At 41.0% G+C, this 18,022-nt stretch overlaps 1 protein-coding gene across 5 annotated transcripts in view; it reads left to right on the top strand.

Annotated features, from left to right (window-relative positions):
• Positions 1-18,022, top strand: part of pard3ab (par-3 family cell polarity regulator alpha, b) — a 251,220-nt gene that overhangs the window by 82,064 nt on the left and 151,134 nt on the right. For 4 of the 5 annotated variants that reach the window (XM_080861497.1, XM_080861495.1, XM_080861494.1 and 1 more), the window contains exons 3-5: positions 5,329-5,512; positions 11,317-11,504; positions 13,024-13,167. In XM_080861497.1, coding sequence (XP_080717623.1) covers positions 5,329-5,512; positions 11,317-11,504; positions 13,024-13,167 — 516 coding nt within the window. Of the gene's footprint in view, positions 1-5,328; positions 5,513-11,316; positions 11,505-12,369; positions 12,600-13,023; positions 13,168-18,022 lie in introns of those variants that run through there. The other variant, XM_080861496.1, reaches the window with a different exon arrangement.

Below are 18,022 nucleotides of genomic sequence, written 5' to 3'. Positions count from 1 at the left end.
AAAGCCAAACAATAACATTTTTAAAGTTATCTAAGTGACTTATATATGTTTAACCTGAGTAGCGAAAGACGGCGGTGGGTTTGAAAACGATTTGCCGGGAGTCCGGTGTTCTCACGGGCTCTAGTGAGCCTTGCCCCCGGCTCGCTATCGAGCTAGTGGGTAACAGACGTCTCCGAAAACGTCGGAGCGCTTTTGAAAATATGTGGTGTCTTGATAAACTGAGCAGATATTTGAGGTTTACACAGTTTAACATATTTTCTCGCCTGAAAATATGTTAAACGTTTATTTTGTGACCCAGAAAGAATAATAAGAGTAATATTAAAACTAACTAGCTGCCGCCATTGTTGGAAACTGAGCTGGGCTGCTATGAATTCTGGGACACAGTCTTCTTCTTCGGGGTTTAACGGCAGCTGGCATCCTTGTAGATGCAGTGCTGCCATCTTCTGTTTCAGTCCGTTATTACACTCTGAAATCCTACTACTTATTCCTGTGTCTTTTGTGATCTTACAAAGTTTCAAAGGACGCGTCGACTATTAAATCAGTCGTCGACGATTTTGATAGTCGACGTAATCGTGACTAGTCGACTAATCGTGGCAGCCCTAGTGTGTTGCAGTGTTTACTGTTAGCTCCATCTCTGATTTATTCTGCTCAGCTCAGTGGGCAAGAATATCAGCAGTGCATAGAAACCTCAGGTCAACTCGAGTTTTGCAGGTGTAATTGCAGAGCTATGCAGAAATGTAGCACATAATAAAGCCGGATGGATTGCAAATCATTTTCATTTGGATTTTATAATTACCATAAAAGTTCTTTCCTTTAATCTGAAGTCCTTTAGTTTCATATTTCTTTTGTTATTATTAGATTCTTAATAACACAAATGGCAAGTTACATAAAGGAAAAGTTGCAAATGTAGTTGTGTTTTCGATAAGTACTCTTACTTTGAAAGACAAGTGAAAAATACACATAGTGCCTTGCAAACAGCAGGTTACATATTTATTTTTGTTGTCTTCAACATATTGACACAGTTCCACAGACCAATCAACACCTAATTCTCACTCTACATCCTCTGTTTTTCTCAGAACCTTGCTAATTGGATGTCACCCTTGTGTTGTTGTGTGTGTGTGTGTGTGTGTGTGTGCCTGTGAGCGTGCGCTCCTATGCGTTTAAGCAGCTCTCCTGTGGCAGGGTCAGGGCTGTGCTTGTCAACAAACCTCAGCAATTAGCTTTGACTCGGGGCTGTTTCTTAGCTCGCAGACAACAATTCAAAACCTCCGACAGAAATAACACGTAACCTCGAGGGAGCATCTGTCAGTCACAACGCTGCCCTGTACTGCTGAAGCTACGGCATATTCACTTATTTAAAACCCATGTTTGGTCAGTTTCCAAGGGAAGTCTGGCAACAGCTGATGTTCCCTTTGACCTTATTCAGCGTGTAAAGTAATAGCAGCCAAAAGCCAAATCCACCGAGACACTGAAAGTCAACTCGGATTATAAGTAATGTATTTTTAATTTTTGTTTAAACATTTTTACTTTACTGTGCATTTTAGCGTTACGTATGACACTCGAGCGGAACATTAAGCTTGAAGTCTTGTGCTGCATTCAAATGATGGACATGTTAGTAGGAAATATGACATTCCAAACCACCAATCTTCTGCTCATATTGTTACGACTTAAATAATTCCACCCTTCCAAAGTTTGGCGCATGCCGCTTGCTGCAATCTGATACAAGCTTTTCATGGGAATGCAAATTAAGGCTTGAATGCATATTTTGGGGTTTAAAAAATACTCTTGGGGACTTTTCTTGAACAGCATTTATTCCTGACAGTTCCTTCTGAAAGCTTGAGGCGCGTTTGCTAGTTAAGTGTTTTTTTTTTTTTAGCAGCTACACTCTTGCAACGTTTGTGTCTTATTGGTGTACCCCGCAGCAAGCGTTTGTTTTTGTACTGAAAAATGTTTATTACTATCTACTCATCTGCATATGGATGTATTCACTGTAAGCAAATGGTCCCGTACATGCGCAATTTGTATGCCGTGTAGAAAACAATGCAATGCAAATACTTCCAGTGACTGTTTCTGGGTTTCAATAATTTAAATTATGCGAAAAACTTTGAGGTCCCTGCAGGCTTTTTCAGGCGTCAAAGACTGGGAGCTTAATGCCATAGAATAATAATAATGCAGAAAAGCGTCAGGGATAATGGGCGAATGTGATTAACGATCTGTCCAAAATGGCTTTAGCGGCAGATATTTGTATGTCTCAACAGGTTTTATGATTGCTGCTGTTTTTTGTCAGATATCCCAGCGCTGTACGGCTTTTATTTTTGCAATGCTAATTGCTGCAGATTATTTCTACTTTGAGCGATATCAGGTAAGCTCAGCCTGAACACATTTTTAGTGCCCGCTGCAGCTGAACCGATTACCATGTAATAACAGCCACATGGGCTGAAAAAGCACATGGGGTTGAGAGCTCTTCTTCTGTGGTGCCCTCGGGGAGTAGCCCGGGGAGGCAGGGAGTTTGCTGAGTGAACTGAGCTTTAATGAGGGAGCAGCAGACTACACTCACAGGTTTATATAGATTTGTACACATAAAACACACAATTACAAACACACAGCACACACTCCCTTTTCTCATGAGTCTCACTAAAGCGCACACACGCTCGCACCTGAGCACACACACCTGTTTTACTTGTCAGTCCACTATTTTCACCTCTTCTCCTTTCTTTTCTGTCTTTATTGGCACTTTCATTACTTCTGCAGCGCACACATAGCCTCGCCCTTTGACCTTTGTAATCCTCATTAACGTGCGCTCACATTAGCCTCTGGCTGTAGCGAGCTGTAATTCGAAGTAAATGTGTTTGCGTTTATGTAAAGGGACTAATGGGGAAAAATGAGTGTTGAGGTCTGTAAATGTTTTTAAGTTTGTGTGTGTGCCCTGGAGAGTATGTTTCTCTCACCAGGGGAGCCTGTCCAGCAAGCTATAAAACTCCACAGCTCTCAGGCTAAATGTGGCTGAAATGAAGGTTTAATGTGCTGGAAAAATGGTCGTTGGATTTGAATGGTGTGTGTGTGTTTTAATGGATTCTGTGGGTGTCTTTGTGTCTCTAGATGTAATTGTGTGTGTATCAATGCATTTCTTTTTATTTGTCCGTGTGTGTGTGTGCGCGTGTGTGTGTGTGATTTAGAGAACTTGATGTGTTTTAATTTGCACTGTATGCAGCCTGAATGTCTTGAAGTGTTAATATTTTGTGCTTACAATTTCTTTTCATCTTTAGTGTGATGAAGATGATGTTTGGACTTTGATGTTACTTGTGAGAATCATTGAAGCAATAGACACACAACGACTCCACCATGGAATTGGTTTCATTTATTTTAGTCATACGTTACGTACAAATATACTACTTTTAAAAGAACCCTCCAGTCATTTTGTACCATACGTTCATAAACGGCGAGGTGTGACCCTTTAGTTCCCCGTCTATGCCCATAAAAAAGTCAAAAACCGCATGGAATAGAAATTTGGCTGATCTTCTTTGGTCATTTCTCCAGTGGCGCCCCTCGACCTTGGTTTGAGTGGCGGCTGTTTTTTAAATCGCTGCTTGGATGTCCCGGTGTGACCACTTGCACTTGAGCGCTTGCGATGGACTCTTGTCATCGCTGATCAGAATTGGGTCAGTTTGACACTGAACTTCTCTCTTGGTTGCCCGTAGTGAAATTAGACCGTGTTTCTGCACGGTGTAAGATCAGAACTTCCTGAGATTAGTATAAAAGATTTTCTCCTCCGACTGCAGTCGAAGCGAGGCTTCTTATGTAGACACCTTCGCTTGTAGTGATTGTTTTGCTTTCATACTCCTGAGTGTTACCTTACTGATTAGCTCTAGCCCATGATATTAAAAGCAGTATTCATGATGCATATGCAACTAAAATTGTTGATTAAAGAACTGCTTGCTTCGAAGAAGTGAAATGCTTCTCCTTTTGAATTCCCTCCTCTTATAAATGTTAAACTGGCTTCATTTGAAACTCTTCCTCTAAGAGGAAAATCTATTTCTGACGCTAAATAAAATCGATAAACCTGGAAACCCTTATTACTGATCTTCAAAGAGCCCTTGCAAAAACATATCTTTATTTCACACACAGCATGGTATTTTTAAAATATATATATTTTCCTTGAGGTGAAATTAGTATGTTGTCTGTGACTAGCTGCTTTTGGTCAGTTTTTCTTTAAAGTTCAGGCGTTTCCTTTGGTTAGGATCATGTCAATAAACCCAGATAAAGTGAAGTGATGTCTTGAAGATGTTTGAGCGGTTGAGCACGTGTGCTAGTTTTGAATGTGGTTAATATTTTGTGCATTAGGGGCAAACCTTATCACAGTCATGCTTCTGCATCAGATCTCACCTCGAGGGACGCTCGGATCACATCCCTCAAATTGGCACGTGTTGGATGGATTTTTCATTTTCTCCTCAGCTAACTGAAGCCAGCTGAGCACATACGCCGGCCTAGTGGGAGTCGCAGAGAGATGGCATGAATGTAATCTTTAATCTAATAAAGGGACTCTGCAGACGCTGGAATTAATCAGATCTGTGAGGTCTTTGAACATAAAGACGTGGAGTGAAAGACGAAGCTTTTTGAGTGGAGGGAGAATATGATTGGACATAATGAGTGTGTCTCTGTCATAGAATAAAATGGGGGGGGGGGTCTAAATCACCTCAATTTTCCTTTGGACTTTATGTGCGGTCCCCGTGCATTTGAGCCGAGAAGGACCACCATGGCTTCTATTTATCTGTGCACATTTTCAGGGAAGCCACTTCTACATTTATAGAACACCAGCTATGATTTGGACTTCCTGATTACACCCAGTAGGACTGATTTTTGAGCCAGTGTGGTTCAGTTGGTGTTAATGCCTACCTTCAAAAATCACACAGTGTGCTGTGTTTTAATTATTCTTATTTGCCTCTTCCTGGATTAAATGGATTAAAATCAGATTTGCAGATAATGAAGTCTCTCCTTTCCCGTGTAGTTTTAAATATGGGGGGAAATGCATGAATGCTGCTTAATTTCAAGTCTGAGGGAAAATGAGTAGGTATTGCTACAAAAGAGTCGTTCATCATTATCATCTTCTTCTTTTTAGATGTTTATCATTTTTTGTTTCCTGCCATTGCACCTTCTTTGTAATTGTTCTCTATATCCAGATTACAGCTAAGCATTGTCATTCCATAAAGTTAAAAATATATATATTTTTCCTGTGCCATATTACTTCGATACTGCGGTGTAACATTACGCTACATATTTCTGAAATCTGACCTTTTGTGCTCTCTCCTCTGTTTTTCCTTTTTCCTGCAGTTAATAGCTATATATGATGAACAGGAACCCCATCATGGCGGTGATGGCACCAGTGCCAGCTCCACAGGCACCCAGAGCCCCGACCTGTTTGCTGCAGACCTCAGCGCAGGCAGCGGAGCCTCTGCTTTCCAGCCTTACCAGGCCGCCAGCGAGATTGAGGTCACGCCTTCGGCCCTGCGCACCAGTAAGTCGCGAGACTGGAGAACACGCGTTTCTGGATCAAATACCATTAGGGTTATTAGCACAGGCATGCATTATTTTGACAGATGGATCATTACCCTAAAGATACAATCAGGAACTGCAACATTGGCTGATTAATATTTAATTCAGTTCGTCTTATATTCCTCACGTTATCATCTTCATTGGAGTCAAATGTCATCAACCACAGCAGTATAGAGAAAACACAACAAATCACCTTATCACGTCCCAGCCGTACCGTCGCCCTGTTCATAAATTTTGTTAATTGGACAGGAGGTGCCTTTTTTTTTTTTTTTTTTCAGACACAGATAGCCGTTTGATCCCCGGCCAAAGTGGCTAATTGGTTCTATTCGCTGCCTCCTAAATCAAATGTGACGCTGAGGCCATTCACCTCTGCAGTTTCGCTGGCCAAGTCGCTTCTTCTACTGCAATTACTCTTAGTTTGGATGGGAAAGTGACTCGTGTAGGTGATTTGTCAATTCGGATCAAGCGAGATCTTTTGCACAGAAGCAAGCAAACATGTACACGCAAATATACAGAAAGACAACCGTCACCACCCGTCCATATTTTTATCAGACTACCTAAAGTGAAAGAAGTGTTCCTTCTATTTGTATTAGAATAATTAATAATTATGGTTTTATGGGCGCCAGTTTAGCTCAGTACGTTGAGCGGGCGACCACATGCCATGCAGCTGAGAGCAGCTGGCCCGGGTTAGTGTAGAGTCCTACCTGCAGCCCTTTGCCGCCAGTGTTGCCAACTTAGCGACTTTGTCGCTATATTTAGCGATTTTTCAGACCCCCTTAGCGACTTTTTTTTTTCTAAAAAAGCGACTAGCGACAAATCTGGCGACTTTTTTCTGGTGTTATTGGAGACTTATTTATGACGACTTTTTGACGTGAAAGCGCGTATCGCTTTTACTCTCAACAAGCAGCGGGTGCTGCCGGGGGCACCTCACCCGTGCCAAAGCGCTCACGGGCGGAGGATAGTCCTCCCCCAGCTGCTATCAGGGCAGAAGATGTTCACACCTATGCGTCCGAACTGCAAATGAATCGCGCATGAGCGAAGCCGCTGCTCCCGCACTGACTGTAACGCAGTCAGTTCTTCTTTTACTGTTATGCTGTTTTGTGGATCAGGTTTAAAACTACTTATAAACACACACACACAGTGTAACTCCACCAGAGCGCCTATTTCGGGCCACTTTTGCCGGTCCAAGCCCAGATAAAGGAGCAGGGTTGGAATTGTGACATTACAAAAAACAATAATTGCTAAAATAAATTTAATTTGTAGTTCTAAGTAAATTCTAAATGCATTTAGGATGTTTTTTACTCACTTTATGTCTCTTCCCTGATGTTATTTCTCTCTCCAACAACGTAGGTTACAATTATATTAGCATGACCAATTATGCAAATTAGGCAGTGACGTCATTTAGCGACTTCTAGCAACTTTTAGGACAGCCAATAGCGATTTTCCTTACTGAGGAGTTGGCAACACTGTTTGCCGCATGTCTGCCCCTGCTTTCCTGTCCTCTCTTCACCGTCTATTGAATACAGTTGATATAAAAAAATATGGTTTTATTAATATAAAATTGAATAACAAAAATAGAGAAAATCATAAATTCAAAATATTTTTTTGGTCCAAAAGAAATGCGTCTAATTCATACCAAGGTTTTTTTTTTTTTTTGTTTTTTTTTTTTTAATGAATAGGATGCAGACAAAAAGATATTAAAGTAAATCTATAGTTACAGACTGTATTAAAACAAATCGAAGGCTCATGTTTGCCTTTCTTTTTCTCTTTGTATTTATTTGTTTGTTGGTGCTGCGTTTTTGTGGTCTCTTTTGGAGGCGGGTAGTTGTCAGCTAATGCTAATGCTAGCTAGCTAGCTCAGTCTTATTTAAACAGAGAATTAGTGTGTTAGCATGTAGTGATCACAGCAGCACTGTAAAGTAGGCTCCTGCACTAAACTAGAAGTTTGATTAAGATTTTTCACTTTTAGCATAGAGCTTGTTTACCTCTAGACTGGATGTGTCGAGCACCTTTATGTGTAGTTATCAGAAAGAGTAAAAGTTAAAAGGAGTTTTTTTTTCATTACTGTCTTTTAATTAGCACCAAAGCCCTCTACTGTCTTATTCACTAATGACCTTTGAAATAGCATTGACTGACAGAGACAGCACAATTTTCCTTTTCTCTTGGTCTCAATAACACACACACACACACAGTGTGACGGAGGTCACTTTAGCCCTAATTGCGTTTCTGGATGAGAATGCTGATTGTGAATTTTCAGTAAGAAATTGACATCTCTGCTACAATCACACCTGCCAGATACGTCCAATTTAACTTTCTTCATAATAAATTCTAACCCTGCTTAATTGACGACTCAGAATCTCATCAGCTGAATTTTAATGGGTTTTAAGAAAAATGTCTGACATGGAAGAGAAAGAATTCGATTATTTTTTTCATAAGCACCCTAATGAGACTAGCTTTCAATCACTGATTTATGTTGGAGAGAAGAGGAGATGAGAAGCGCTGGACTCTGTGGGGCTTTGCCAGTTTTCTTGTTCGGCCCAGGAGCTTAAAAGAAAAATGATTAAGCTTATTAGACAGAGAGCTCTATCGAAATTCACAAATGGATTGATGTTATTTTCTTGGCTTTGTTAAATGGAAAAACCTCTGCAGATAAGAAAATAATAATTAAGGGACAATACTACTGTTGTGGATGTGTGAGGCTTTCAGATGCCAACTTGAAAAAGATTGTCTTTTTGAACATAGCAAAAAAACTGAGCTTGGTGTACCCTGTGTGATTTTGCGCTATTCCACATGAGAGATGATCAAAGTGAAATAATTGTGATGATTTCTTTAGTTTTGTTTGTATCTTGTTTGTTTTTTGTTTTTTATAATCTGTTATATCTTGTAAAGCACTTTGTGATTTCTATCTAGAAATGTGCTATATAAATAAAATTTTACTTACTTACTTACTTTTTTTCCCTCCAGAGCAGTAGTCTTTTGTTGCACAGTGATTGTGAAAGTTGGCTGTTGCATCTTGTCTTGTGATCAGAGATGGCCTGGGATCAAATGAAGGTTGGCCATCTCACAGCGTGACTGCTGCTTTGACCCGTGTCAACTAACAAAACAACAAAAATTGGGCATAAAATGATTTCACTCCATATCACACTGGTGCAAATGGTAAAAATCCCCAAAACAACCTGATATGAATAGACGAAGGTAAAAACAGAGCTCTGTTTGTGTCGGGGATGAAGAAGCATCATTTGTTTTGTGTGAACTAGCTGTAATGAAGACCAGGAGGGTGTAGCAAAAAAAAATTATTTGAGGAACTTTTTGCATACATCATACATTTGACATACATCAAAGTACGCTGTATGGGGACCGTAATCATGGCTTAGAGCAGTGGTCCCCAACCCCCGGGGACCGGTACCGATCCGCAAGAGTTGAGGCTCAGGTGTGAAATTTATGGTTTTCGGGTTTTTTATCGTTAACTCAGTTTCCCTGGGTCTTTTCCCTTGTAGTTGTGTGTCTTATTTTGAAAGAAATATTTACCCATTACCATAGCGACCAGAGAGCATTAAGGGGCAGAGAGGAGGATGTTACTCTCAATGTTGTTGACGCATTTCAAGAGGACGCTGCTAATAAAGTTACACAATTACACAGTGAATTCATGTTTATTATTATATTTACAAAATACCACAGTTTTTGTCTTGATCGTATTGTTTTATTTTACTATATTTATCCACGACACTTTAAAGGCCGGTCCATGAAAATATTGTCTGACATTAAACTGGTCCCTGGGGCAAAAAAAGTTTGGGACTGCAGCCTTAGAGTTCCAAAATCCTGTTTTTATGTCGGGAATGTTATTGCCGAACTGCCCTGCATCCCTTAAATATTGCAATTACTTCTAAATGACATACCTGCTTTTAATAACTCCTCATTTAATTTGATTAGGTCTTGTACTCAAAGAGTTATGCAGACTTTGGTGTAATTTATTCTGTGTTTTGTTGCAGCTGCGTTCATGACATAGGTGCTGTCATTACGCACTTCTTTTTTTCTCACTTATGAGATGTCTGAAGTAGTGTGAAATTTGAGCTGGTGAACGGTATCTTAACCGGCACTCATTAACCAAGCTGTTGTGCTGTAGTTAGAATAATTGTTTTCTGATCACTGCGTCTGACAAGACGAACAAAAGGTTAATGACTGCAGCTGTGCCGCGAGATCACAATGGCATTTAAGATGAGCGATGACAAAGAAGGGTAGCGACCTGTCTTTGTTTAAAGCATTGTGACTGCGTGAAACCGCCAAGCATTTTCCACAGAGCCGATGCAAATTCAATAGATGTGGGTTCGGGACACATTAGTCTTGACCGTGATTCGGTTCGAGGGAAGCACCCCTGCATCCTAATGCCTCCTGGGAGTTGCAGTTTCAGCTGTAGGTGTTGTTGAGACCTGTCAGGCAGCCCGCACTCTGTCCCCTCCTGAACTCCATCCCCCAGAGAGCCACTGCCTCCCACAGCTCAGAGCGATTCATATCCCACGCTCTGGATGACCCAGAAGAACCACCGAGCCAAGTACATGAGTGTACACATTTACACACTCTCATCAACCACTGTAGCTGTGGGCTCTAGTACTTCCAAACATAAACAACATTGGTCACTGATTTGTGCACATCCGAAATTAAAACTCATCATTAATGTGTATTCTTTACACAAGTTGAACACACACACAAAGATCCACTTAATGTGAACGCATCCTACTCTAAACAAAACTATTAGATGATCTCATGCGCAAACTCAACAGTTTGTCAAGAAACACAAATAAACAGGCACACTAACACACACACAGACGAACACAGTCAATCTAGTCTCACAATACACACACACACACACACACACACACACACACACACACACACACACACACACACACACACACACACACACACAAAAAAAAACAAGCTGTTGACTCAGATACACACTCTTTGGGAAGATCACAGCATTTCCTGTATGAGCACACACCACCATCTCCAAACATCTGAAAGCTTGTAAACAGCAATATGTTTTGGAAGAGAACATGGGAACATGACACTTGGCGTGGTCGTCCCGAGACAACGCTCTGGCTTTTTAAACACTTCTAACCTTTTATAATCCGTGTCTCCTGTGTGGTCTGATGGCTGCCCTTTCAGCTAATCAAATGAGCTCGTGGAAATTTCCAGAGGTTATTTTTATTGTCATAACGTCGTGTCTTGTGTACAAGCGCGGGCTGCGGTGTTTTCGTGCGCGCTGCCCCTGTTGGAGGTTGTTATTTGGACCTTGGCCCACCGCCCACACACTGGAACTTTTCAGAGTGAAGAGTTTTAATGGAAGGCATCCACTAACGCTGGGGTTTCTCAATAGGCTCTTCCTCTTATTGTTGTTCCCACACAGAGCCTGCTGCTCTGCGTTATGGTTGAGATGCACTGACAGTAAAGCAGGGCTGCCTGATTAGACTTGTGGCGATAATTCACATTAATTCACAATGGGATGATAATGGAATCTGTTTCTTTTATTAGCCCACATTGTTTGAGACGTAAAATTTGTTCCAGCAAATTTACATCAATCATCTCCAAACTGTCTTCTTCCTCAGCCTTTGCCGTTAGTCTTTAACAGCTAGAGCCGAGGGTTTCTTTTGTTGTTTGTTTGTTTTTTGTTTTTTACATAAGTATGAAAGTGGAACTTTTCCATTGAAAAGTAAAAAACAAAAAGGTACAACAATGCTTTGACGCCCTGGTGTATGACCCGTTCCTCAGATATGCCCCTCCACGTCCGGCGCAGCAGTGACCCTGCTCTGATGACCATCAATGGGCCGTTCAGCGGCGGTGAGTCACGGGTCCAACCAGATGAGACGCCATCAAGGAAGAACCCAACCCGCTGGTCGACCACCGCTGGCTTCCTGAAAGCTCGCCACTCGTCTGGCACAAATAGCCTGGAAAGGAAGGTTGGTGCTTGGATGTCAAAACCAGACATGGCTTTGCGCTAGCTAATTTTGAATAATTTGACGGTAATGAAGGAAATTGCACACACAAAACTGCATGAGGGATGCCATTGTCTTTTTAGTACAAATGCACTAAAGGTTCCTTTGCATCTGTTATATATCAACATCTTGTTTTCGTCACCATAGAACTCCTTAAAAGCTGCTTTATGGCTTTTTGTACTTTCCCAAGATGAAACTGATCACATTGAACATTTGCACCCTTCTGCTCGGTTTGTGCCTAAAGCCACATACCTCCACACTGTTGTTCAAGATGCACCACCCAATAAGTGTGAATAAACATCATCGACTAAGAGATGCTCGTTGTATCTAGCTTGCTTTTATTTAACCACAGAAGCCACAACTCTGCTATTTGGACATCTTTGATTTTCTTGTTTTTGTAGCTCTGCTGAGCCACAGATAGACTCACTTTAATTCCAACATCTTCTGTCTCTCCTTTTCTTTTTGTAAAAGTAACTGTTTAATGTTTTGCTCCGAGCCCACCAGACACCCACCGACTTGTATTTGTCAGTGTGAAGACTAGGGCTGCCACGATTAGTCGACTAGTCACGATTACGTCGACTATCAAAATCGTCGACGACTGATTTAATAGTCGACGCGTCGTTTGAAGTAGTAGGAATTAAGAGTGTAATAACGGACTGAAACAGAAGATGGCAGCACTGCATGTACAAGGATGCCAGCTGCCGTTAAACCCCGAAGAAGAAGACTGTGTCCCAGAATTCATAGCGCGGCCCATTGCGGCCCTGCTCAGTTTTCAACAATGGCAGCAGCTAGTTAGTTTTAATGTTACTTTTATTATTCTTTCTGGGTCACAAAATTAAAGTTTAACATATTTTCAGGCGAGAATGTAACTGTGTAAACCTCAAATATCGGCTCAGTTTATCAAGACACCACATATTTTTAAAAGCGCGCCGACGTTTTCGGAGACGTCTGTTACCCACTAGCTCGATAGCTAGCCGGGGCAAGGATCACTAGAGCCCGTGAGAACACCGGACTCCCGGCAAATCGTTTTCAAACCCACCGCCGTCTTTCGCTACTCAGGTTAAACATATATAAGTCACTTAGATAACTTAACAATGTTATTGTTTGGCTTTCTTTAGTATTTTATTTGTTCCTGAGGAAATCGGTTTGGCTGAGATTAAAGTTATAGTTTTTACACAGCTGAATAAACATCAAGCAGACAGCTGATTATCAGAAGTGTGAGATGCTCGAGAATATACTCAGATGTACACACACCAGCTCACAACTATAAAGTGGTCCGGTCTGTCTTTAAAAAGACTTGTGAACAAATTCAGCGCAGGTTGATTAGCCTTTATTGTTAAGGTTTTAATGCTTGATGTGCATTTTTCAGTAAGAAAAGAAACATTTACTTAACAAAAAGCAGACATGGCATATGTCTGAGAAATGTAGTAACAGTATTAAAAGTAAAAACTAAAACTATTCCTTTTTTTTTTCTTTCTTGTAGGGTAAAGGGATGGACACGTACCGCAGTCTGCCACGAGATGCTGGGACCTGGGCCAATCAGAGAGAATTCCAGAGAGAGACAGCACGGTCATCGCTCAGCGCCAATCATCCCATGGTGGACCGCTGGCTGGAGAGACAGGAACAGGTAGGAGTTTATTTCTGCATGTGTACTACCAGGGCTTTCCTTCAAAGCAGTGCATTCTGTCTGTGTATTGTTCCCAAAGTGTGTGTGGAAAGTGAAGACATGAGGATTAATCAACTGTTCCGGAAGAAAGCACTGCATCTGTTAGACTTTTATGGCATTACATGACGCGCACACCTGATAAGTTCAACTCTCCAGGTCAAGAGATTTACAGCCAGTTCTACCCTGAGACTACCCATCAGGCCCAGGCTCTTTGAAAGCCTGTCTGAGTGGCCTAGATCCACTCCAGAGCCTGAGCGCAGTTCTATCACTCCCTTTGGATCTCTGCAGAAAGGTTAAAAAGTGAAGAATTTCTACCATAAATCCACAATGAGCGAGCAGCTGAGGATGGGGAAATAACATAATGTTGATATAGTAAATAACATAAGCACCCGTAGTACATGTGGTTTTGTTTAACTGGATCCCCAGAACATTGCCGAGTTGGGGGATCTTTTCCCACTGGGGTCATGTATGCCATGAAGTATAACATGGAGTTTTTCGGAATATCACGATAAATACTGATGACTCTGTATGATCTGCATGTATCCTTTGGATTGTATTCGGTTTGGAAATGAACAGTTTTCAGTTTCATAGCTTCAGGATGTTTTTCTGTTGGTTGGCCTTTCAGCTTTGAACTAGTAGAACTGTTTAGCTTTGATGACTTGGGTTTAAAGTCGAGTCCTGTGTTGAAATAATGATGATCTCTTGTGTAATGCAGAAGATGAAACGGAAGTAAACAAAGCAGTCGATTCGGCTTTGATCCACAATCGTTGTGAAAACTGAGCGTTCATTAAAATGTTTCACTTTAATGCCCATAGTGTAAACTGAACATATAAAGACTAGCATCAAAGTGTGGTTGTGGAGATGAGCTAATCTTGGGTTTGAATGCGTCACGTTTAATGGATTTAGATTCTGTGTCTCTTGGTTTGTCAGCTCTTAACGCTAAACACATGGCCAATTGAAAATGTTGAATTTTATTAACATTCAGGCCGTTTCTTCATGCTCATGAAGAAATCCAACATCATCAGCGTTTTTTTTTTTGTTTTTTGTTTGTCACCCAACAAAAAAGTAACAAATTCAAACTATTTATTTGTTTGTTTGTTTTTCGTTTTCATGCACATGTGCTTTACATTTAGCTAAACCTTGCCTACGCTGTGCTCTGGTGGAACCTCATTAAGAAATAATCTGTGATATGTCATAATTTCCTGGTGCTCGTTCTGTAATAGCCAGAACAATTTAACCCGTTTCTCAGAAGCTTTAAAAGCAGTTTGAAACTGTTTATGGATTAATGTTGATTTATTGTCTTAAGCACTTAGATTCTCTGCAAAGTGCCATTTAGCTTAAAGTGGTTGCTTCCTTTGTTGTTATATAAGGTCTTTCGTAAACTGGTTGATGGGTTAAATGTACAACAAGTTGTCACCATTTATTAGTTTGGGGCTGCGCCGTTTTCGTCCTTCCGCCTTACAACAGGTTTTAGTTTGATGGGGATTAAGTGATGGGATAAGTGCAGGATGTGTAGTTGGTATTAATGACCTGCTGAAAGCCATCTGCCCTCCTAAAGTCACACACATGCACACTCGAGCACGTGTTCCCCAACCATATGTTCATCCTGACAGCTCCCACAATGACAGGACCCTCTACAATATTCTGTGTGGCCTTGGAGTGTGTGAGTGTGTGTCTGTCTTATTTGAAGCTGTCTCTCTCCTTGTGATGGAGAGAGACAGCTTTTTTTTGTGCTAGCTCTGCAAGAGCTCAGGTGGAGTGTGTGTGTGTTTGTGTGTGTGTGTGTGTGTGGCCGAGCAGAAAAAACCCCAATGAAACGGTTTGAATCTTGTTACATTACATCATATGTAAAGTTGGACTGGTTTTTGCAGTGTTACAAACGCAGTCTTGAGACCTCACGAGTTGCTTGTGTTGGCCGACTCTGCACGGGAACCCTCTGTGTGCAGGGTTGTATCACATTGATTTAAGCTCCAGTTAGCTTACTTTGTTCCAGGAAGGATGGTGCAACTTTAGTGCATGATGAGAAAAGCCTTGATTTTGTTCCGGACTTTTACTGTAATCAAATAAAGAATATGAGATATACCAGACCAGGGGGATGGGGTGGCTTGTGTTTGAAGCTAAAGGCTGCTGGTATACACTTGATTATAGACCGTGACTGCTGCTTTATTAAGTTTAAAATGCTCTCGTTTGTCTTATTCTATTGTTGCATTGACCGAAACACCGTTCATCGCTATATTTCATTTTGTTAGTCTGAATTTAAATGAAAAGGAGACATTTCTTTGTTTTATATAGAAATGCAACCCTTTAAACCAGACCTGGCCCTCTGAGAAGTTTTGTCTTTAGACATCATGTCTGAATTATGAAATAGCACAAAGTCTGCTGCCTGTTTAGGTAAAAACAAATGTTCATTTTTAGCTTTGCATTTGTATTTTTTTTAATTGTTTGATTCAAAGTTGAAAAATTACCCATTTATCTTATACTAAAGTTGAAGTGTGCCGCTGGATTTATCTACTATGTAAAACAATGCTTTTAAGGTGGAATCGTGTTAGCATTAGCATAACTGAAAAACTAGCTTCATACTGAGCTTTGTTGATGAAAGCCCTCTGTGAAGTGAGCGTGTGCCTTTACCTCCTGTTGGGTTCAAAAAAGATTTTTTTTATGTGGATTCCTTGTTGCTAAGTGCATTTAGCTTTACCACAGTAAAGGCATTTTTGATTAACTTTGAAAACCTGCAGAGTAGCTAGGTCAAAGCAGGAAGTGTTGGATAAAAATTTAAGTCGACAGAACATGTGCTGTGCTTGGGGTGCAGCTCATCTAGTAACCGATAAAGGGAAAAGTCTTGTTGAAATCAACCAAAACCAGGAGTGCAAAAAGAGAGCAGTCTGAATCCTGAGATTATTTGTGCATATGCCATCATTATTTTAAACTTTAAAAACATTTAATATGAGCATCTACTTCCACTTTGACTATAGCAAGACGGTGCCATTTAATTATCAGTTGTCACTTTCAGCACCGTCTTCGTACACAGTGTAACAGACTTTTGATTGACCTTTGCTCAGGCTGAAGGAAAGCCATCTCACTAGACTCCATGTGAAAATCACAATGATCAAGGTAAAAAAATCCCCTCCCTAAAGAATGCAACTAAATAAGTGAGTGACTGAGATTTCAGCTTTAATTCATTTGTACACACCCACACAGTGCTGAAGCAAGAAAAATCACCTATATAGGTGTAACATGGATATGCTTGACCTTTGATATTATAAAAGGTCAACATTTAACTACCAATTAAACATACAACATTTAGGTCCATACCTCTGTGTGCGCATGTGTATGTGTATGTATAGCAGCAGGAAACATCCTGGGCAGGTTGCCAGTCTGACGCAGGGCTAACACAGCGAGACAGACAACCACTCACACTCAGCTTGACACCTATGGGCAATTTAGAATCACCAGTTAACCTAACCCCACTAACTGCGTGTCTTTGGGCTTTAGAAGGAAGCTGGTGTACCTGGAGGGAACCCATGCATACACAAGAACATGCAAACTTTACACATAAAGACGCTAAAACCCTACATCCTACCCTAACCCCAGCAATCCCTGGCCAACATGGCTGCACAGGCATGTAAGCCATGGGTCATTAAAAAAAATAACACCACACATTAGCAGAATATAGACCAAAAGAAAAAAACTGTAGAGTTTGAAGTTATCGTGGTGCATAAAAACCTGTGGGAGAAACTGCAGCAAGGGTGTGATTTTTAAGCATCTTCTCTTAATAGTGCTGATTTGGAATATTTCATGTATTTTTAATGGATGTACAGTTTCTGTGTAGTTCCTAAACTTCCTCTTGAGAAGCAAGAAGAATCCCTCCACGGCACAATTAGCCCAGAAAGCCATTTTCCAGCAGTGTATAAAACCTTTGTTAACAATATAAAATAGAATGGTGTGGTGAAGAAGAATAGCAGAGCAAGAATAGAATATGCAGTGATTTAATTAGAATAGAGCAGCTCGGAATGATGAATTAAGCAAAGCAATTTCCTCAAGTTAGTTTCATCTTATCTTTCCGGAATGAATAACGTCGAACAGACGAGTACGAAAATGAAGAGAAGAATTAGAATAGAGCATCATATATTGGAGTAGGCCTATTTTACTCCTGAGGAGAATTCAGCCTCTCTCATAACAAAACGCACAGAACAGGGCATAGCTTTGCACTGAAGTGAGCCAGATTGAATTGCATTGAAATGAATGAAACTATTCTCTGTTCCAAAGTGGTTAATTGTGCGTGCCTGGAGCAGCACTGGCAGCTTCCTGACACACAGCTAAAAAAAAAAAATTGAGCTGCAATAGTTTTGAGCAGCGTTCACAAGCCCCCTAAACTACCAGCCTCCTTTGGCAACAGGTAGGGGGTCGCCATGGCAACAGCGAGCTGTCATTCGAGTGTGTATTAATGAGAGCCGGGTGGAGGTGCCGAGGCTATGCAGAGAAAAGAGGCCTGCACTGTGCTGCCGTCTGCGTTTGTGTGTATATTCATGAGTCGTGAGGGCATTTATGGATCTTTGCATCTGTGTGTGTGCGTGTGTGTTTATGCATTAACATGTCTGTGGCATCGTCTGTGTGTGTGTATGCGTTGTGTGTATGTTTTGTGTGTCAGCTGTGAGCAGGTGTCAAAAATCCAAACAGTTTTCGAGTGGGTTGCAAATCAACCAATTAAGAGGAAATACCAAAAGCCACTGAACCACCTGCAGTGTTAGTGAGCTGAACCCTGACCACACACACACACACACACACACACACACACACACACACACACACACACGCA

The sequence above is a fragment of the Rhamphochromis sp. 'chilingali' genome (assembly GCF_963969265.1).
Source record: "Rhamphochromis sp. 'chilingali' genome assembly, chromosome: 16".
Lineage (NCBI taxonomy): Eukaryota > Metazoa > Chordata > Actinopteri > Cichliformes > Cichlidae > Rhamphochromis > Rhamphochromis sp. 'chilingali'.
This window is presented reverse-complemented; position numbering and strand designations above follow the sequence as displayed.